Source organism: Adiantum capillus-veneris, chromosome 2, assembly GCF_014529385.1.
Source record: "Adiantum capillus-veneris isolate H3 chromosome 2, ASM1452938v2, whole genome shotgun sequence".
Taxonomy (NCBI): Eukaryota; Viridiplantae; Streptophyta; class Polypodiopsida; order Polypodiales; family Pteridaceae; genus Adiantum; species Adiantum capillus-veneris.
Window position 1 is genome coordinate 48172345 of NC_140932.1, and position 20741 is coordinate 48193085.

At 47.1% G+C, this 20741-nt stretch overlaps 2 protein-coding genes across 3 annotated transcripts in view; one reads left to right on the plus strand and one right to left on the minus strand.

Annotated features, from left to right (window-relative positions):
- Nucleotides 1-20555, plus strand: part of LOC147462723 (uncharacterized) — a 60955-nt gene extending 40400 nt beyond the window's left edge. Inside the window, exon 6 of one of the 2 annotated variants that reach the window (XM_086485221.1) lies at nt 18221-19824. In XM_086485221.1, the coding sequence (XP_086341347.1) occupies nt 18221-18242 (22 nt within the window). In that variant the 3' untranslated portion in view covers nt 18243-19824. Of the gene's footprint in view, nt 1-18220; nt 19825-19972 lie in introns of those variants that run through there. The other variant, XM_086485214.1, reaches the window with a different exon arrangement.
- Nucleotides 13666-15023, minus strand: LOC147462725 (uncharacterized). Its single transcript, XM_086485202.1, has one exon. The coding sequence runs from the start codon at nt 15010-15012 to the stop codon at nt 13804-13806; it is 1209 nt and encodes a 402-aa protein (XP_086341328.1). The 5' UTR covers nt 15013-15023; the 3' UTR covers nt 13666-13803.
- Nucleotides 20556-20741: the final 186 nt, after the last annotated feature.

The window sequence follows — 20741 nt, forward strand, 5'->3', positions numbered from 1 at the left end:
TGTAGCTCCTCTTCTCCATCGGGGTCGTCTAGATCTCCCTAGCTCCAATGCTCGGTCTATGAGAATGCCAGTAGTGCGGGTAGACCTCTCCACTGTTGGCTGCTCCTCTGTCTGTTCTTCTGGGTGTACAATATCTAGTGTAAAGAAATCTGTGATCTGTCTTTGGGGATGTCTTTCTTCAGCTCTCCTCAGTAAAGTTTCTCTATGCCTGTGTAACTCAAGTAGATATTAGCCCAAGACATCTTTGATCCTCATAACTCATGACCCTAGATAGAGGCCCAAAACCTTCTCTGAATAGACAATGAAAACGGCCTCGTATCTCATAGTACACTGTGCAATGACATATGTAATGTACTTCTGTCTTTGGTTCTAGATGGCATAAGCGGCATATCTTGCTATCTGCTGGTGTCCCTCTGAATCTGCCAGTCTCAATCTCGAGCTGATGTGAGGACGTGCGTATTTGGCCAATGGCACAACGCAAACCATGCGAAAGATGCGTGTCCATATAGCTAGGTCGATCACAAACCCATCCCCCGTGAGGTGGAGAAGATGCTCTCTATAGTAAGCCATCTTCGTGCCCAACTCCTGTAACGGCTCTATCCATGTCCTCCTCGTGTCCAGCTGGATCAGATCCTGACGAATGAGTCTATTAATCTCTACCTGTGTTAGAGACCTCAAGGGTGCCTGTAGAGAGTATTGAAAAGGAGGCAACCTGTCCATGGTGAAACCATGATGCCATCTGTGCATACCAGCATGATGTATCCCTATTAAGAGCTAATGGTCGGGAGGATTCTAGAGCCACCCTGGCATATCTGTCTCTGGTAGTATCCCACAATTTGTGTACGAAGGAGACTGATATGGTAAGCGCCTCAATCTCCATAGGGGGGCAGCTAATTCCGGTCGAATGATATCATGCGGTACGGAAACCTTGGCTCTAATCAGTCGAGAGATCATAGATACCAGGGGCTTCTCCATACGCCTCCAACCATCCTGGCCTATAGAAGGTGCCCAAACCTGCACCCTATATAACAAAGTAGAGGCAACCAAAGTATCAAAGAGCCATAACTTTGTCCTAGGTTCCTGGAACTGAACCTGCGAACACATCCTCTCCATTCCTCCCAGAGCCGCACCAGCTCTAGTTAGTCTAGTCTCTGCTGCTCTTCTCAAAGAAAATCTCGGCCCAGTAAAGACTACCCCCAGGTAGGTGTATGCATCTGTATACTCCACAATCTCCTGACCATATTTGAAAGTAGGTACTGATCTCCTGACCCATTGCGGTGTGGTGTTAAATACCATAACCTTGGTTTTACCTAGGTTTACATACAGTCCACTATCCTCTGCAAAACTGCGTAGTGCATCCAAATGTCTTTGCATACCTTCTGGTGAGTCAGATATCAGCACAATATCATCAGCATATAGCAACAATGGGATCCACGTCCCTGCCAGCTGGGCACCCCTGTCACCCTCTCTGTCAATGTAATCGGACACCTCATCAACATACATACCAAATAGAGTAGGAGACAATGGGCAGCCTTGTTTCACTCCAATAGTAGAGTAAACTAAATCAGATACCCCTTTCGAAGTGCGTACATGTCCCACCACTGATCTGTACAAAGCCATAATCCCCCAAATCACCTCTATGGGCACCCCCATCTCCTGCAGTCTGTGCATCAATCGAGCTCTTGGTACCATGTCAAATGCTTTGCGAAAATCCACAAAGCTACAATAGATCCGTCTCCCATGTGCTCTGCCCTCCTCAATGATGGCCCTGAGTGTCAGAATATGATCAAAGGCAGAGAAACCCCTCTTGAAGCCGGCTTGACCCTTTGCTCGTACACCCTCGCCCTCTGCCCAATTACTCAAGTGTTGCTCTAGAATAGATGCATACAACTGTGCCAATGTGTGTCCAACCATAATAGTGCGGTAGTTCCTAGGCTCTGTAGAGTCACCAGCCTTGAAGATGGGCACAATATTAGACAACCTCCAAGTCTCAGGTAATCCCTCACACATGGCACGATTGAACAACACTGCGAGAACCTCCATCAACATATCCCTGGCATGTATAAAGTGCTCCGTTACTAGACCGTCATGATCATATGCTTTCCCGGTCCTCATCCTGTCGATGGCCCTTTGTACCATCTCAGGTGTAAAGAAAGTGCTCGTAGCTGGGCAAGGCTTGGTAGGGTCTTGAAGGGGTTCCTGTCCAGGAACCGTATATAATGATGTCGCATATTGGCCCCACACATCAGGTGAAGTAATCACTGGTGGAGGGGAGTGCTCATGGAAGAGTCGCCATGCCTCTCCTGAGTCCCTACTCAAGAACATCTGATATAAGTCTCGCTCTATCTGAGCCAGGTAAGCTCGCTTCTTCTGTCGCACAAGGCGTCGGAAAGCAATCCGAGACTGTTTGTAAGTGATGACTCCTAAAAGAAGATTCCTCTGAAGCTAGGCTCTCATCTCTCTGCACTCCTCATCATACCAACTATTCTGGGGCAATTGGCTGAGTGTGTGGGTATGCCATTGATGCAGCCCCATGTAGTGTCTCAGTCAGTAGAGTGGTGCACTCCTCCACTGAGAGGCCTGTACCATTTGTGCCAGCCGTGCCTTCCAATAGACGGTCCTAGATCTCCTCTGTATAAACGAAATCAGTCTCTGGTGTAAATGTATAGTTGGTGTATGACTTGCCTCCTGATGTCTGGGTTGTACTATACTGAAATTTAACGGACAGTGTCAAGAGAGCACGATCTACTGCCCACTGGTGTGGCTCCCACCGTGAAATCCTGAATGCAGGGGACAAAGCTCGGTCGTGTCATAACATAATCCACTGTACTGGCCCCATGTCTGTGTGGAAAGCATGTGAAACCGACTGCTTCGGGAAATCGCTGTAAGCCATTAAGTGTGGCTAATCCATGTGTAGTCGTCATTTCCATGAGGTATCTCCCATACTCCGTCTGAGCATCTGTCATCTGAGCATCTGTCAAGTCCCAACTCACCCACATTCAGCTCTCTAAGCATCTCATCTGAAGTGTCGTAGAAGACTGTCTGCGAGTTGTCCGTTCTTGCATTGAAGTCCCCTAGGAGAATGATATCACCATGCCTAGAAAACTCCCATATGTCATCATCTAGAATAGAGAAAGGCGACTGCCCTCTGGATGCAGCATACACGGATGTACTGGGAGGAAAGTAACATATGGCAATATATAGGAATCGACCTGTGTCAGCTCTCGGTCTCACCCACATATATCTAGCATGATCATCTCTTCGTACAATATGCAGTAATGGTTGTAGTTCCTCTCTGAATAGCATTGCTACTCCTCCTGAACCTCTACTCCCATGCTCAGATCTCGCATTTGTCTTGTGAGCTGTCTCCCATCTGTATCCCATCACAGGTGGCATTACTTGTCCAAGGGCTTGATGAGTCTCTGAGAAGAATACAATATCCTTGTCTTTGAAATTGTCCTCAAATGCACCCACGTCCAACCTCATAGACCCATTACTATTCCAGGTAGCCATCTTCAGTGTGGTCCCATAGCTCTTGCACCGTCATGGAGTGTGCCCCTCTAAAATCACCACCCGTCCATCTCTGTAAAAGGCTATCTTTCCCTTCTCCCTTGCCGCTATAATCTTTGGCATTACCTCTCTCATATGTGCGAGCTGTGAGAGAGTCAGGTCATCCCCGAGGAAAATACCTGTCTTTTTGAGAGTAGGTCTCTTCCTCGAGAATTCCTTCTTCTCTTCCAACGAGGGGAAGCGTAGTATGAGAGCTCTCCCCTTTGAAGACTCTCCCGTGCCGTCACTTGTCTTACTACCCTCCATGCCTTTGTGTGCAAAGGCTTCTCCATCCCCATCATGGATGTAAGGCTTGTGACCTCTTTCTCCACATTGTTTATGTCCTTGAGACCAGTCACTCTCACATGTAGTGCTCGCATCCGCCTTCTTTGTTCCTCTTTGAGGGTCATGTTGATAAGCGTCGGTGTACAAGGGGTTTCTTGACCTTTCCCTTTCTTGGCGATCTGAATCCGTTTTTCGGCCTCGTTCGCCTTTTTCTGTGTCCTTGTTATTATCTCCGCCCATGAAGATGTCTTTGCCACACTCAGTTTCTCTTCCTGTGTGATCATCCTACCTGTTACTTGATTTCCTTGATTTCATCTATTACCGAGGGTTGAAATTCGCCTTCCTCTAGTCCACTGCTTACTCTATCCGCAAGCTCTTGTTTAAGGGCAGAGACTTCTTTTTTGAGTGTCCGTATCTCGGCGTTTGGGTTCTCTTGTTTGAGGGCTGAGACTTCTTCTTTGAGTGTCTGTATTTCTGTGTTAAGGCTCTCTTTCTCCTTCTTCCATTGTGCGCCTTCATTGAAGACTATCTGAAGGAGGTTGGCCTTCTCCTTCCACCATCCTTCCATCTCTGTTTTCCACTCCTTCATTTCCCTCTCCATCTGCACCATCCGCTTGTTTGTGAGCATGAAGGTTGCCTTTGCACGCGACTTGCAAACAGGTGAGACATTGACGGCTTCCGTGTCCTGTGTCGGGTCCTGTGCAGGTTAGATTGCTTCCATGTTTTGTTGTTCAAGAGATGTATCGGGCTCACTTACTCGCGGCCTATGCAACCAGTAACAAAGTGGTAAATAGTCTACGAGAGAGGGGTAACTCACCTCAACTCGGGAGCCAACACCGCTCTACCAAAAAAGAGTACAATGGGGTTCGGAGCACCACGGCTCACCCTTCCACTGGTGTACAAAAGTGTGGGCTCGAGTCCCACTCGAGAGACCAGTTGAATCCTCAAAAATGGCTTGACACTCGGGCTTAGCTGAGGCCAGGTGGAGGATACAACCAACCACAACCCCTTGAGGGTGCAATACACTATCAACCCGCTGCGGGCACCTGTCTCCGGCATACAATGCGTAGCCCCACCAGGAGTGAGCAAGCTCGCGTATCCAATGGCTACCCCGCAGGGTGCGCAGCATAACCCACTGCTCAAAACAAGAGATGCAACCCAGCCGGGTCTGCTCCCAACCCTGCCCCTGTACTGGCAAAATAGATGCATGTGGCCCCATGTAGGGTTAGCTCGCGGCCCTGATGCTCCACTTGCTCACAGCCCCCACAACGGGAAAGGCTTGCTGCCTGCGTACCTGCGACCTGTCTTGCTAAGGGCGCAGCCTTGCTGTGCGGCTCACAGCAAGGCTGAGAGAGAGAGAGAGAGAGAGAGAGAGAGAGAGAGAGAGAGAGAGAGAGAGAGAGAGAGAGAGAGAGAGAGAGATGTGGGGGAGCAGGAGAGAGAGCCCACTTGCTGTCCTATGCAATGAGGGTGAAGGAGGAGAGGAGATTGGCACAGAAAGAGGCTTGCGCAGAGAAAACGTGAGAGAGAGAGAGAGAGCTCGTTGGATTTGGGAAAAAACCACGCTATTGTGTTATTTGGGCTTCACCTTTGAGTATATGAGTAAGTGACTAGGGGGCCATTCACACTTGGGCCCTCTCACTTATAAGTCTTTTAACTTATAAGTTAGTAAATACAAGGCACTTAGGCCTTTATTCCCTAACAACCTCCCACCTAAAGGCAATGTACCTTGGGAGATCAAAGAATCAACTAACTATAATACATCAGTTGATCATGCACTTACTCATCCAACACCCATCATCTGTCGGCAATATGCAAACCGCTCTGCTGGAAGACTCTTGGTCAAAAGATCTGCAGGATTGTCATCTGTGTGCACCTTGACAAGTGTAATGCTCTTGTCATCAAGCACACTCCTGATAAAATGATACTTCACCTCTATGTGCTTTGTCTTGGCATGAAAAACAGGATTCCTTGCAAGCATAATAGCACTCTGACTATCACAGTGTAGCACAGGAACCGGTGACTTAATGCCAAGCTCTTCTACCAAACGCATGAGCCACAAAGCTTCTTTGCATGCCTCAGTGGCAGCCACATACTCAGCCTCAGTGGTAGACAAAGCAACACATTTTTGCAGTCTAGAAATCCAAGAAACTGCACCTCCTGTGAATGTAAACACATATCCAGAGGTAGACTTCCTGCAATCTGGATGTCCAGCAAAATCTGCATCTGTAAAGCCATGCACAGATGTCTCACTCTTCCCAAAACAAATGCACAAGTCTTTAGTGCCTTTCAAGTATCTCAAGATACACTTCACTGCTTCCCAATGCTTTTTGCCAGGATTGCTCATGTACCTGCTTACCACTCCCACCGCAAATGCAATGTCCGGACGTGTAGCAACCATAGCATACATCAAACTGCCAACGGCTGATGCATAAGGAACCTTGGCCATTTCAGCCCGCATATCATCTGTGTTTGGGCAGTCATGTGCAGTCAGTTTTACATATGGAGGCAGCGGAGTACCAAGTGCCTTTCCCCCATCCATATGAAAACGATGTAGCACCTTATTAACATAATCTCGTTGAGATAGATACAGACACCTGTTGAGTCTATCTCGAGAGATACGCATGCCCAAAATATGATTAGCATCACCAAGATCCTTCATGTCAAAGCGATTCTTTAAGCTTTGCTGTAATGCATCCAACTCCGTGACATTGTTACCAGCAATAAGCATGTCATCAACATACAAAATCAGCAATAGAAGAGATCCATCACTTGCCGTTTTGATATACAAACAGTGATCAGATTTACTTCTTTTGTATCCTTGAGACCTCATGAATGTATCAAACTTGTGATACCATGCACGGGGAGACTGTTTCAAACCATACAAGCTCTTCAAGAGTCTACATACTTTCTTCTCTTGCCCCTTTGACACAAAACCTTCTGGCTGCATCATATAGATCATCTCAAGCAAATCGCCATGCAAAAACGCTGTTTTGACATCCATTTGCTTTAACTCCATATCTTCAGAAGCAACCAGGCCTAAAACAAGACGTAATGTGGCAAGCTTTACAACAGGAGAAAAAATCTCATCAAAATCAACACCATGCTTTTGCTTGTATCCTTTAGCAACCAAACGTGCTTTGTACTTAAAAGAAGCATCAGATGTGACCTTGGTCTTGTAAACCCATTTACATGGCAGAGCCTTATACCCTTTAGGCAAATCAACCAAGTCCCATGTATGGTTTTTCTCCAAAGACTGCATTTCCGAAACCATTGCTTTGAACCATTTCTTACTGTCTTCCCGTTGCATAGCCTCTTTATAGCAAGACGGCTCACCACAATCAGTAAGCATGACATAGTCCAAAGACGGTTCATATCTATCGGGGGGCCTTGTCACCCGAGTAGACCTACGCACCCAATGATCCATAACAGGTGGATTTTCAGCCTGTAAACCATCAAAAACAGCAGGCTGTTCAGCCGGTTGCATCGCAACAACGGGCGGTCTAGGAGCATCAACCTGTTCCCCTACCTGTGGTGCATCAATGGCAACTTGTTGGGGCTGATTTTCAGCAACTAAAGGCTGATTTTCAGCACCATTTTCAGCATGTTAAGGCTGCTGAACATTGGGCCTTCTTGGCTGTCCATATGTAACATCTTCACGAAAAACAACCCGGCGCACTTCCTCAACCTTTGTGGGCTGTTTGTGCATGCAATCCTCATTGAAGATGACATCATTGCTGCGTATGATTTTCCGTAATGCGGGATCCCATAATCTATACCCCATTTCACCATCCTCACCATATCCTAGGAAAATGCATTTATGAGACTTTGGTTCTAGTTTGGTGCGCAGTTCACTCCGGATGTGAACATAGGCCTCACAACCAAACACTCTTAAATGTGAATATGAGGGTGGCTTGCCAGACCACACCTCCTCAGGCACCTTTCCACCCAAAGCCTTGCTAGGTGAGCGATTAATCAAGTGAATAGCTGTTTGCACAGCTTCTGCCCAAAAACCATGAGGTAATGCAGCATGTGACAGCATACTCCGAACTTTCTCTTGGATAGTCCGGTTCAACCTCTCTGCAACTCCATTCTGAGAGGGATTAAAAGGAGCCGTGAGCTCTCTTTTAATACCTTTAGTAGCACAAAAGTCAATAAATGCTTTTGATACATACTCCCCCCCATTGTCTGAGCGCAAAGACCTAAGCTTCTTGTCAGTTTGATTCTCAACAAACGCAAGAAACTTCTTGAAAGTATCCAAAACATCGCTTTTAGCACGTATTGGATACACCCACACCTTATGTGTAGCATCATCGATAAACGAGACAAAATATTTCTTTCCCCCTAAGGACAACTGTGGCATTTCACATACATCGGAATGCACTAAGTCTAACCTGTCAGACTTCAAAGAAAGAGACCTTTTGTGTGGTGTTTGACTGTGCTTACCATAAATACAGTGCTCACAATGAGAAAAATCAGCATACCTCAAACACGGCAAATAACCACAACGAGACAGAGTTTCCATTCCTCTTTTACTCATGTGTCCCAACCGGCCATGCCACAAAGAAACACTTGGCTGCTCGGTTACGGCGACAACATGGTCACGCACACTAGATACATGCAAAGGATACAAAGTGTCCGATTTACAACCCTTGGCTACAATCCGGGCCCCTTTACAAATTTTCCACTTGCTGTCACCAAAAGTGGTGTGATAGCCTGCATCATCTAGCTGCCCTGTACTAATCAAACTCTTCTTGAGTTGTGGCACATGGCGCACTTTGTGCAAAACAAAAGTCATACCATCAGCAAAGGAAAACTGGACACTGCCAATACCTGCAATGTCACATGCATAGTTGTCTCCCAAATAAACAGTGCCCTGCACCTCACCTGAGTACTGTGTAAACCAATCCCTATGAGGTGTTACATGAAAGGAGGCACCTGAATCAAGAATCCAAGTATGCATGTCCACATCAGAACCCATAGCAAGGGTATGTGCATCCACAGAAGAGGCATTGAGTATATCAGTGCTGCTGTCACTGTCACAACTACTAGCAACATTGATTTCCTCAATCAACACAGTGCTCTTCTTGGCATTTCCCTTGTCCTTTGCATCAGTTTCAGCACCCTTGTTCTTCTCTTTCTTCCACTCATAGCATTCCCGTTTATAATGCCCTTTCTTTCCACAATGATGACACACAACATCTTTCCTACGAGATTTGCTGCGTGCCCTGTCCTTACTGTCAGATTTCTCCCTCTGTTGAGACCTGCCTCTCAAGTGCAATGCATTAGAAGACCCACCTGTGGTGTTCTTCCTGTTCATCTCTTCCATCAAGAGAGAACTCTCTACATCTGCATACTTAAGTGACGCACTTGAGTTACTAAGAGCTGTCCGGAATACATCCCAACTCTCGGGCAATGTGCATAGCAGAAAAATAGCTTTGAACTCCTCATCAATCGTGAATTTCAGCTCTGTCAGTTGGCTGAAAATAGAATTGAATTCATTGAGGTGCACTGACATGTGCGTGCCCTCCTTCATGCGGAGATCCATAAGCTTCTTAAGCCAATACACTTTACTGGCAACACTCTACTGTGCATACAACTCGTCTAAACGCTTCCACATGCCCCATGCTGTCTGCTCATTCTCTACATTGAAGAGTAAATTGTCAGACATCGAAAGCATGATCGTGGAGCGAGCCAACTCGTCCACTTCTTCCCATTCTTCAACCTCCATATCAACCGGTTTCACACCCTGTAACTTAATAGGTTTCGCCTGTTTCTTCTGCAACATCACATTATAACATTGCTTCTTCCATATAGCAAAGTTATGGGCACCTTCAAGCTTGCGAATGTGCAACAAATTGCCACTTTCACTGCTAGAAGCCATTCTGAGTGATTGCAAACACTGAAACCTTGTTTTGCCGACCTAAACACGCCCAAATGTGCACAATCGGGCAATAAACAGCTTGCTGTTACAGAAAAACAGCGAGCAAATTTCACGCGAAATCACCCCAAAACGGCGTACATTCACTGCCAAACCCTTACCAAAGGTTTCCACAAGGTGTATACATCATTTGCTTGCTGAAATTCCCTGTTTTAGGGCAAAAATCAGACCTGTAAACACCTGTTTTGCTGAATTTTCAGAACCTCGTTGGTGGAAACACCTGTAAGATTGACCTGTGAGACTTGCCCTAATGAAATTGCATCAAATTGACTCCGAAATTGGTCAATTTCAGCAGAAATAGGCTGCTGTTCGCCAGTTTTTTGAAACCCTAATTTTGGGGAAACTGTCACCGGAGGTCGATTCTACACGGTGAGAGGATCCCTTCGCGACAGAGTTGATCGAAAACGGTTGAATATCCTTCCCGCAGCGAGCAAAAACAGAATTCTGATCTGTGTTGCGAAGATGGCTCTCTTGGAAACCCTAAAGCTCTGATACCATGTGTGGGGGAGCAGGAGAGAGAGCCCACTTGCTGTCCTATGCAATGAGGGTGAAGGAGGAGAGGAGATTGGCACAGAAAGAGGCTTGCGCAGAGAAAACGTGAGAGAGAGAGAGAGAGCTCGTTGGATTTGGGAAAAAACCACGCTATTGTGTTATTTGGGCTTCACCTTTGAGTATATGAGTAAGTGACTAGGGGGCCATTCACACTTGGGCCCCCTCACTTATAAGTCTTTTAACTTATAAGTTAGTAAATACAAGGCACTTAGGCCTTTATTCCCTAACAAGAGAGAGAGAGAGAGAGAGAGAGAGAGAGAGAGAGAGAGAGAGAGAGAGAGAGAGAGAGAGAGAGAGAGAGGGACTTGGCTAGCTACTATGGGTCATGATCCGTTATGTACTCGCTGTCCTTTGCGACTACTTGAGTCACCTGCCCACTGTCTTTGGTCATGCTCAGCTTCCCATGTAGTGTGGCTTGCAGTTTGCTTTCTACTCAGCAGAACAGGTGTTCAGCATGGATTTCTCAATTGGGGATCTGTCTCATGGTTGATGCCGATGCTCGGCCCGCATCTTTTCTACGAAGGCTCAGCCACAGATCCAGCCTTCATGCTTACCTCGATTGGTTATCGGCGAGGGACTTTGGCTATGCTACCACAGATCGCTTGGCAGGGGGATTCTCAGACACGTGACGAAGTTTTTTCAGTCATCACTAGTATTACACTTATGGAATGTTTTGGAAAGCTCGTTGTCTTCACATTCTCAGTGCGGCTCCACAGCTCCTTCAGGATATCCTCACTGCCATTTGGCTGGACATCATTCACACCCTGATTTGGCAGTGGGATTCTTCCTCAGGTACATCTCGAGCAGCCGAGGCTCGTCGATTTGCCTTCCTTCGGCGTTGGGCTCGATCCCCACTCTTCTTCACAGTGACAGGTGGTCAGATTACTTGGCATTATGTCCCTCCTCAATGGTTTCTCCTCCACTCCTCACACCGACCACCATGAGATTGTTCTAGTCGAGTAGTCACTATAGTGGCACTCCTCCTTACATTCAGCTTGTACACCCCACGTGATAGGCTATTTTGGCATCCGTTGGGGATTATATTGTACTCAGTAATATACAATCCTGACTTTTTCCAAAAAAGAGAGAGAGAGAGAGAGAGAGAGAGAGAGAGAGAGAGAGAGAGAGAGAGAGAGAGAGATGAAATGATATGATATGATATATTTACGTCTACAAAAGGCCAAAATGACATATGAGACCATCACGGTTACAAAATGGTGTATCTGATACACTGTCTGTAGAACTGAAAAGAAGAAAAAACTATGAAAGAAAAACTAGACTGAAAGTTGTAGTGACAAGTTGGGGGAGGGGGGGGGGGGCATTGACTAGAGACTCTCTAGCCAGTACAACAATCCAATGATACAAACTCATGCACATGAAGAAACTGAGGGTGAGGGAGCATCTGCACATCAGGGTCCCAAGATGTCCAGCATCGGCCGCTGGCGAATCTCATCAATGTCCTCCATAGTAAGCACTCTGGCTGAGCGTCTCCCATATCGTGCTAGAATGATCCTAATCCTCTGATGAATCCTCCGTCGATGCAGTGATGATCCTCGCAATTGCGGGCGTCTAGATCTCCCAAGCTCCATGGCCCTGTCAATGAGTATACCTCTAGTGCAGGTAGGTCCTGGAGGCTGCTCTGGATCCTGCTCCTCTGACTGGCGCGTCTCCACACGAAAGAAATCAATGATCTCCCTCTGGGACTCTCCCCCCCTATCCGATCTCCTCAAGAGGCTCTCTCTGTGTCTGCGCAGCTCTAGCAAGAATAGCCCAAGGCATCTCTGATCCTGGTACCTCATAACTCGAGACAGTGGCCCAAAACCATCCCTAAAGAGGGAATGAAAACGGCCTCGTATCTCATAGTAAACTGGGCAATGGCATATATAGTGCAACTTTGTCTCTGGCTCCAAATGGTATAATTGACATATCCTGGCCTCTGCTGGTACTCTGCTAAATCTACCCACCTCAATCTCCAGCTGATGAGAAGATGTGCGTATATGACCAATGGCACATCGTAAGCCACATGACAGGTGTGTGTCCATGTAGCTAGGTCTAGTCACATAGTCACAAAACCGTCCTCTGTGAGCTGGAGAAGATGCTCCTTGTAGAAAGACATCTTCGTGCCTAGCTCATGGGTCGGCTCTATCCAAGTCCCCTCCTTGTATCCAGCTGAGTCACATCCTGTTTGATGAGTCTGCTAACCTCTGTCCGAGTAAGGGACAAGGAGGGTGCATCCAGCGAATACTGGAAGGGTGGTAGCCTGTCTATGCTAAAACCATGAATCTGGAACCAAGAGGTCATCTGTGCATACCAACATGCTGTATCTCCTTGTGAAGCCAGCTGCCGAGAAGACTCCAGTGCTAAACGTGCATACCTGTCTCTGGGGAGCTTCGAGATGCTATGTAAAAGGAGACTGATCTAGTGAGTGCCTCTACCACCAGCGGGGGGGGAGGGGGGGGGGGGGAGGGGGGGGGGGGGGGGGGGGGGGGGACAGCCAGCTCTGCGCGGATAATCTCATGTGGTACTGAGGCTTTGGCTCTAATCATCCGCGAAATCATGGAAACCAGAGGTCTCTCCATGCATCTCCACCCATCAGTACTACTAGGGCGACTGCTATGAGCCATAGAAGGGCCCCATATCTGAACTCCATATAGCATGGCTGAGGTCACTAAGGTATCGAAGAGCCAAAGCTTTGTACGAGGTTCTTGAAATTGGATCTGTGAACACATCCTCTCTAATCTCCCCAAAGCTGTATGTGCTCTTGTCAGTCTCATCTTTGCTGCTCTCCTCAAAGAAAACCCTGGGCTGCTAAAGACCACCCCCAGGTATGTGTATGCATCTGTATACTCCACTGGCTGATGGCCATAAGTAAATGCAGGAGGTGACCGTCTGACCCACTGTGGTGTGGTATTGAACACCATAGCCTTAGTCTTGCTAAGGTTTACAGACATACCACTATCGTGAGCAAAATTATGTAAAGCATCTAGATGACGTTGCATCCCCTCTGGAGAATCAGAAATCAAGACACTATCATCCGCATATAACAGCAAGGAAATCTATGTGCTCGCCAACTGTGCTCCGCTTCCACCGTCCCTCTCTATGTAGTCTGAAACCTCATCAATGTACATCCCAAAGAGAGTAGGGGAGAGTGGGCATCCCTGTTTCACCCTAATGGTGGAGTGAACTAGACCAGACATACCCTCTGGAGTGCGTACCTGTCCCACCACTGTCCTGTACAGGGCCATAATCCCCCAAATCAGCTCTGTGGGCACACCCAGCTCACGTAATCTGTGCATCAACCTAGCTCTAGGGACCGTGTCAAAGGCTTTGCGGAAATCCACAAAGCTACAGTAGATCCTCTTGCCGTGCGCTCTACCCTCCTCAATGATAGCTCTGAGCGTCAGTATATGATCAAGAGTAGAGAGTCCCTTCCTGAAGCTTGCGTGTCCTAAAGCCCGTATGCCTTGTCTCTCTGCCTATCTACTGAGGTGATGCTCGATAATAGATGCATACAACCTAGCCAAAGTGTGTCCAATCATGATGGTATGGTAGTTCCTTGGCTCCATAGGGTCTCCTGGCTTGAAGATAGGCACAATAGTGGATAAGCTCCAAGTGCTAGGAAATCCCTCACACATGGCTCGGTTGAACATCACTGCAATCAGGTCTGCAAGCATATCTCTAGCATGTATAAAGTGTTCGGCCACCAGACCATCATGGTCATAAGCTCTCCCAGTCTTCATCCTGTCAAGGGCTTTCTTTACCATCTCAGCAGTGAAGAAAGTGCAAGTCTGTGGACAAGGCTCTAGGGGATCAGGTAAGGATTGCTGCCTTGGGATCGAGTAGAGAGAGGTTGCATATGTACCCCAAGTCTCTGTAGATGTAATGGCAAGTGTAGAAGAATACTCGTGAAAACGCCTCCACGCCTCCCCTGAGTCCTGGCTCAAGAAAAGCTGATATAACTCCTCCTCGAGCTGAGCAAGATAAGCTCTCTTCTTTCGCCGTACTAGGCGCCGAAAGAGAACCTGCGACTGTTTGTGTGTGATAATCCCTAAAAGTACCTCCCTCTGAAGTGTAGCTCGCATCTCTCTGCACTCATCATCATACCAGCTGTTCTGGGGCATACTCCCAGCGCGGTGTCTGGACTCAAGCTGGGTGTGAGGGTATGCCTCGACTGCTGCAGCATGTAGTGTATCTGTCAAGATCTGAGTGAGCTCGTCTAGAGGGCGGCCTGGCTCCTCTGTACATAGACGCCTGTAGATCCCATCCATATAAACTGAGTCAGTTTCTCGTGTAAAGGTGTAACGGGCATGTGTGGGTGGCCGTGCCAGAGATGCTGAACTGAAACGAAATGATATAGTGAAAGTCAGGAGTGCGTGGTCCACCGCTATACCAATAGGTCTGGAGCCAACCGTGAAGTCATGAATAGAAGATATGAAACTGGGCTGGGTCATAACATAGTCCACTGTACTGCCGCCATGCCTATGTGGGAAGCAAGTAAACCCCCCCGCCTCTGGAAATCTCTGCAAGCCATTCAAAATGGCAAGACCATGTGAAGTTCCCATTTCTACTAAGAATCTCCCGTACTCTGTGTGCTCCAAGTCCTGTGAAGCCCTAGACAAGCCCAAGTCGCTGGTCTCCAACTCCCTCATCATCTCCTCTGAAGTATCATAGAAAGCTATCTGCATCTGAGCTGTCCTAGCATTGAAGTCACCCAACAAGATAATGTCACCATCTCTAGAGAACCCGAGATATCATCATCTAAGGGGGACTGTCCTCTGGACGTAGCATAGGCTGAAGTACTAGGAGGAAAGTAGCATATGGCAATGTAAAGAAAATGGTCAGTCTCTGCCCTCAGCCTCACCCACATATACCTGGCCTGCTCATCTCTGCGAACAATGTGTATGAGTGGTTGGAGCTCCTCCGTGAATAAGACAGCTACTCCTCCAGATCCCCGTCCTCTAAGCTCAGATCTAGTTCCTGCTCTGCATGTCGTCTCCCACCTATATCCAGATACATGTGGCATAAGCTGTCTCGGAGCCTGGTGTGTCTCTGAGTAAAAAACAATGTCTCTCCCAAAATAGCTGTCCTGAAACGCCCCCACATCCAACCGAAATGATCCATTGCAGTTCCATGCTGCCATATGAAGAGTGGTCCCATAGGTCTCGCACCGTCATGCGGAGCGGCGCTCTAAAATCACTACTCTCCCATCTCTATAGAAAGCAATCTTCTCCTTCTCTCTTGCCGCTTTTATCTCTGGCATGACCTCCTTCATGTGTGCGAGTTGTGCTAGCGTGAGGTCATCTCCAAGGAAGATATCTGTCTTCTTGAGAGTGGGTCTCTTCTTCAAAAATTCTTTCTTTGCCTCCATAGTTGGGAAGCGTAAAATGAGTGCTCTTTCCCTTGAAGATTCTCCCCCTCCTTCACTTATTTTGCCCACTCTCCAAGCTCGCGTATGCAAAGGGCTTGCGATTCCCATCATGAGCAAGAGCTCCTTGGTTTCCTCCTCCACCTTGTCTCCGTCTCTGAGCCCGGTTACACGTACATGTAGAGCTCTTGTCTTTCTTTTTTGTTCTTCTTGTAATGTCATGTTGATGATGGTGGACGGGGGTGTGAGACTATGTACTCCCCCTTTTCCTTTCTTTACCACTTCAATCCACTTTTCTGCTTCCTCAGCCTTCTTTTGTGTTCTAGTGAGAATATCGGCCCATGATGAAGCTTCCTTTGTCTTTTGATGCTCTTCTTCCTGGAGGGTTTTAACCTGCTCTTTAATGCTTTTCAGCTCCTCCACCATGCATGGCTGATTTTCTCCCTCATTTGTAGGTTTGCTTTCACAAAATGCGATTTCCTTACGTAGTTCTTCAATCATTGCATCCTTCTCACCAATTGACTTTTGCATCTCGGTTTTCCATGCTTCCCAAGTGGCTGTTGCTTTATCCAGTTTCGCTTGCCAAGAAATCTCTACCGTTTGTACTTCAGCTCTCACAAAGTGTTTCAGCTTTGAAAGCATTGGACAAATCGACCTTGTGTGCTTCCATAGCACTATAAACCTCCTTCTCGAAATTTGCTCTCAGAGCATTCATCTCCGCTCTAATCATGATCTGAACCTTCTCGTACATGTGTTCGTCTTTGAACTTGGCAGCCTTTTTTGCTCTCAGTAGACTTGGTGACAGGATACCTTCTTGTTGCCTTGTTCGTTGGAAGGTATGCTTTGCCTTCGGTGGAGTGGTGAAGAGGTCACCCTCCTCGTGTGTATCTGGTGCTGCACCAGACATATTGTGTGCTGCTTTAATTTGCCTTATTGAGTTGGTTGCCCACGCGCTGAGAATCTACATGTGCCAAACGTGCAGACCTGCTGGGCTGCCCACGTGCTGAGAGAGAGTTCCCCACCTTACGCGATGGCTGCACCAGGCCTTACGCGATGGCTGCACCAGACCTGCGCGCTTTCTGCCCTCAGCCTTTAGCTCTGCTGCCTCTGCACTTCCTGCGCGAGCCCTACATGACCTGCTCAGGCAGCGCGCTGCTGCACCATCACAGAGAGAGAGAGAGAGAGAGAGAGAGAGAGAGAGAGAGAGAGAGAGAGAGAGAGAGAGAGAGAGAGAGAGAGAGAGAGCCCCTCTCCTCTTCTGTCACATTCTCGCTTCCGGAGGTGACGCTTATCATCCATCAATATGAAACCCGTCAGGACCGCTGTCTTTGCCTGGAGAAGGTTGCTTGCGCAACCTCGCCGCACACTAGCCATCCTCCTCCCGGTGTTTCAGACTCCCTGGAAGTTGATCGTGCGTTTCTCTCTTTGCTGGTCTAGCTGCTTCATTGGGGCCCTGCTTGTTTCGGGTTTGTTTATTTTTTGCTCCTTTTTTGTTTCTTTCTTTTCTCTTCTTTTCTTGGTTTTTCTTGATTGTATCTTTCAGTATGTGTGTGTGTGTTTCGTTGCCCTCTGAGGACTTGTTTTGTGGGGGTGGGGGTGTGAGTGAGTGTGTGTGCGCGTGTGCGTGGATGCATGTCCTTTGAGTGTGTTTTTATTTTTTCTTTTCTGTTGCTTTTGTTTTTGTTTTTTGTTTGTTTGTTTCTTTCTCTCTCCTCGCTCTCCCAGGGCTCTTCGAACGGTTTTCACTTGGACGCAGTTTTTAGAGCCTCTTGCACTCTCCGTGGAGTTCCCTCTTCAGTTATGGTCTTCAAGAGCCACCTTCAGGAGTGGACTGCTCGCTCTTCTGGGTGAAAGCTCCTTGTTTGCTGCGGTGTAGTGCTTTGTTACCCACCTGCTGAAGTCTCTTGATAATGTTAGCTGCCTCTTCACCCTTGCCTTCTTCCCTGACTGCTCTCTCCCTTAAGTTCCACCATTACCTTTTGCTGCCAATTTAAGGAGTTGGTGGGCTTTGCTCGACACCGAGCTTCTTGTAGCTGCTCACTGTCATCCTCACCGCTGGTGGCTTTTGGTGGCTCTGGTTCTTGATTTACAGTTTCTAAATGGGCTTTTGGCCGAAGTGCCTATCTATAAGAGGCTATTGCCATCCTCTCTCCATTTAGCTTGCCAGGACACTTTTTTACTCTCTTTAGTAGAGGTTTTTGTCAGGTGCAGCGAAATGATTTAGCTCGGATCTAGTACGCCACACAAACACAAGGTTACTTTACTTCACTTGAAAAGAGAAATTGAACTGAAACTGAACTGAACACAATGAAGGAGAGAGAGACACAAAGAGAGAAAAGAGAGACGACACTGCATATCGGGTCCCAACCACCCTAAAAGAGCCCCCTTGCTCTATTGTTAGAGCAAGTACTTGCTTTCTGCTACAATGATCCTAGATGCTGAGATGCTGATATGAACTGGGTACTAATGGTACTTGGTATTGAAGATGCTTGGTAATGCGACGACAATGAGGGGTACTTGTGTTGCAGGTACTTGGTAGTGCTGGGATGATAAGGCTGAATGCTGGAAACACTAATGACGAAGGCTGAAGCCTGAATTCAGAGGGCTGAATCTGAAGCGCTGGCTGATCTGGTATGATGGGCTTGTCTTGCAGCGCGGGACTGATGGCTGCCCAAAACGCTGGTCCTGCTGGGCTGAAGGCGGGAAGTGCCTTTACAATGCTTGGGTGCTGATGGTACGGAGGTACTGATGATCCAAACGCTGAGCTAGGCAAGAGCCAAGCCAAAACGCAAGGGGTGCTATGCTAGATGCTGAAGGTACTTGCCTGCAAAATGCAAGTACTGGGGAAAGATGCCAGAGTTCGACTGAGAGGCCAAAACGCTGGGGTGAGTGCTGGAAACTGCTACTGAATGTGTTATCAATGCTAGCAAGACAAAAATAGCCTTGGACGCTTATGTTTGCTCACTTATGTTGTCATGTGATGTCCACACTCTCTCTAGGACATTCAAAACTTTCCTGATGAATTTGAAGCCAAGATTCCAGCTTCTCTTTCACTTCTAGCTTCATAGCTGATTGGAAACAAATTACTAAACGATTATCTTGGCATGGTAGGGAGGGACATCAAGACAGTTTGCTCAGACTCGAAAGTTTACATTGGAGCATTAAAAAAGATTGATGCAATGCTTTCTCAGCGCGCCTATTTTCTCTCACAAAAAGGCAATAGTTTGATCTTGGATGCTATTGACTTCCATTGGAATATGCTTTCATTCAACAGGCAGTCACAACTTTTGATCTTCGTGTGCAATACAGACGCATATGGCAGTTATTTCGACTGGGACGCCTTTAGCTGAGTCTGAGTGGCTAGACGCATGGAAGGTGCTGTCATGCTAGAGTTCCCTGGGAGAGGATGGTTTTGACTCCTGTTTTTTCTTAAGATACTGGGAGACTTTGGGGCTGGTTATGCAGTGGGTTTCAGCATGTATTAGACACATGGGTTATGCCTCAGTGCCAAGACTCGGGTAGCTAGTGGGTCCGGGTCCTAGGCTAGGTCTAGGGATAAGTGGTAAGCTTAAGGCTCTCCTAAAGACCACCTGAGGGTCCTACAAGTGGGAGGAGAGTAGCATGCCAGTTCCCTTGGTTCTACAGTGATATCAGAGAAGGTCAAGACCTACTTTTGGCGTGGGAAAGCCGTTATAGCAGGGGTGCCGTTGTTTTCAGGAACAGGTTGGCGAAGATCAAAATGCTGAACTTTGAATGATGCCATGACTGACAATAGCAATCAAGAGTGGGAGGAGGTAGGCAAATAGGAGAGCTGCATCTCCAGCACTGCCCATAGTAGTCTGCCAAATTGTCTCCGCGGTCGAGGACAAGCGCTCATCCATTCCCTCTGTCTCGAGATTTGGAATCTTGTCTATCCCTACCGCTTCAATCTCCTCAACAAACCTCACCTACCGGTCATGAGCACTTTCTCAAGGAACACACACAATGATTCAAAATTCCTGGCTCATCTCCCTCTCACCCTCCTCCAAGACAAGAATCACAGGCGCATGGTAAGAGATTCCTTATGAGTATGAGAGTGCACTCATCCACCTGCAGCTTGCTCACTTGCATGCTTGTGTGCTTACACCTAGTTTTTTGCTGTTGGATGAACATATTGGGCTTACAGGTACTCTAGAGGGGAGTGAATTATTTCATATTTTTTGTTTGCCTAAATGCAGCAACTGAAATTTGGTTGATAAGAGTGAAGTGTTATCACTGATAATGGGGGTTTTCGTCTGCAGGGGTGTGGGTGCTCACATCTTGATAGATGATAATCCGGTGTACGCATTGGATTGTGCAAAGAGTGGAATGGAAGTTCTCCTCTTTGATTTCAACAACAGCTATCCGTGGAGCAAAAATCAAGAACCTCAACACCCATCAATCACAAGAGTTCATGACTGGGATGAAGTTGAAAGAATACTAAGGTTAAAATCGAGCAGCTCGCAGACTTGATACCCCATTTAGCCCTTGTTAAATTTCTCTCAAAGCAAATGCCTATGGTATCGATCTTTATCTTCAAGGACTTTTGCGATCGGCAAATAGGTTATATATAACCCACAATTGAGAAGCATAATTTGCATTCCTTTTTGCCTGAAGCAGAACTGCTTTGATACTAATGAAATCCATCAAGCAGAGCCCCCAACATTCACACCGGGGTTTTGGAGCCTGCTAATTTGTTAAGACCTTTATTGTAATGATGGATTCATACGAATGTTATTTCAATTCGTATACACACAGGACACGGTGATTCTTGAGGTTTCATATCTGAGATACTTTTGGTTAGCTGGCCCATGATTATACACACATTTTATCATTGCTTTTACCTTTTTGGGCTAATGGAAATTTCAAAGTCATTTAAACTTAAGCTCTTTAAGTGGATACACTTGCTCGACCTTCTCATGGTTTGTTTCTACTTGATTGATTATAAGGATACCTCGCCTCTCCCGAAGTGCAATCATGTGCTTGTATCTTGAAAGCATGTGGTGTTACCCAAGGCAAGTCATGGGCTCT

Bases quoted from the DNA above. Each gene is read 5' to 3' on its own strand.
- LOC147462725 (XM_086485202.1), bottom strand. From the start codon at position 15,012: ATGCAGATAGCTTTCTATGATACTTCAGAGGAGATGATGAGGGAGTTG.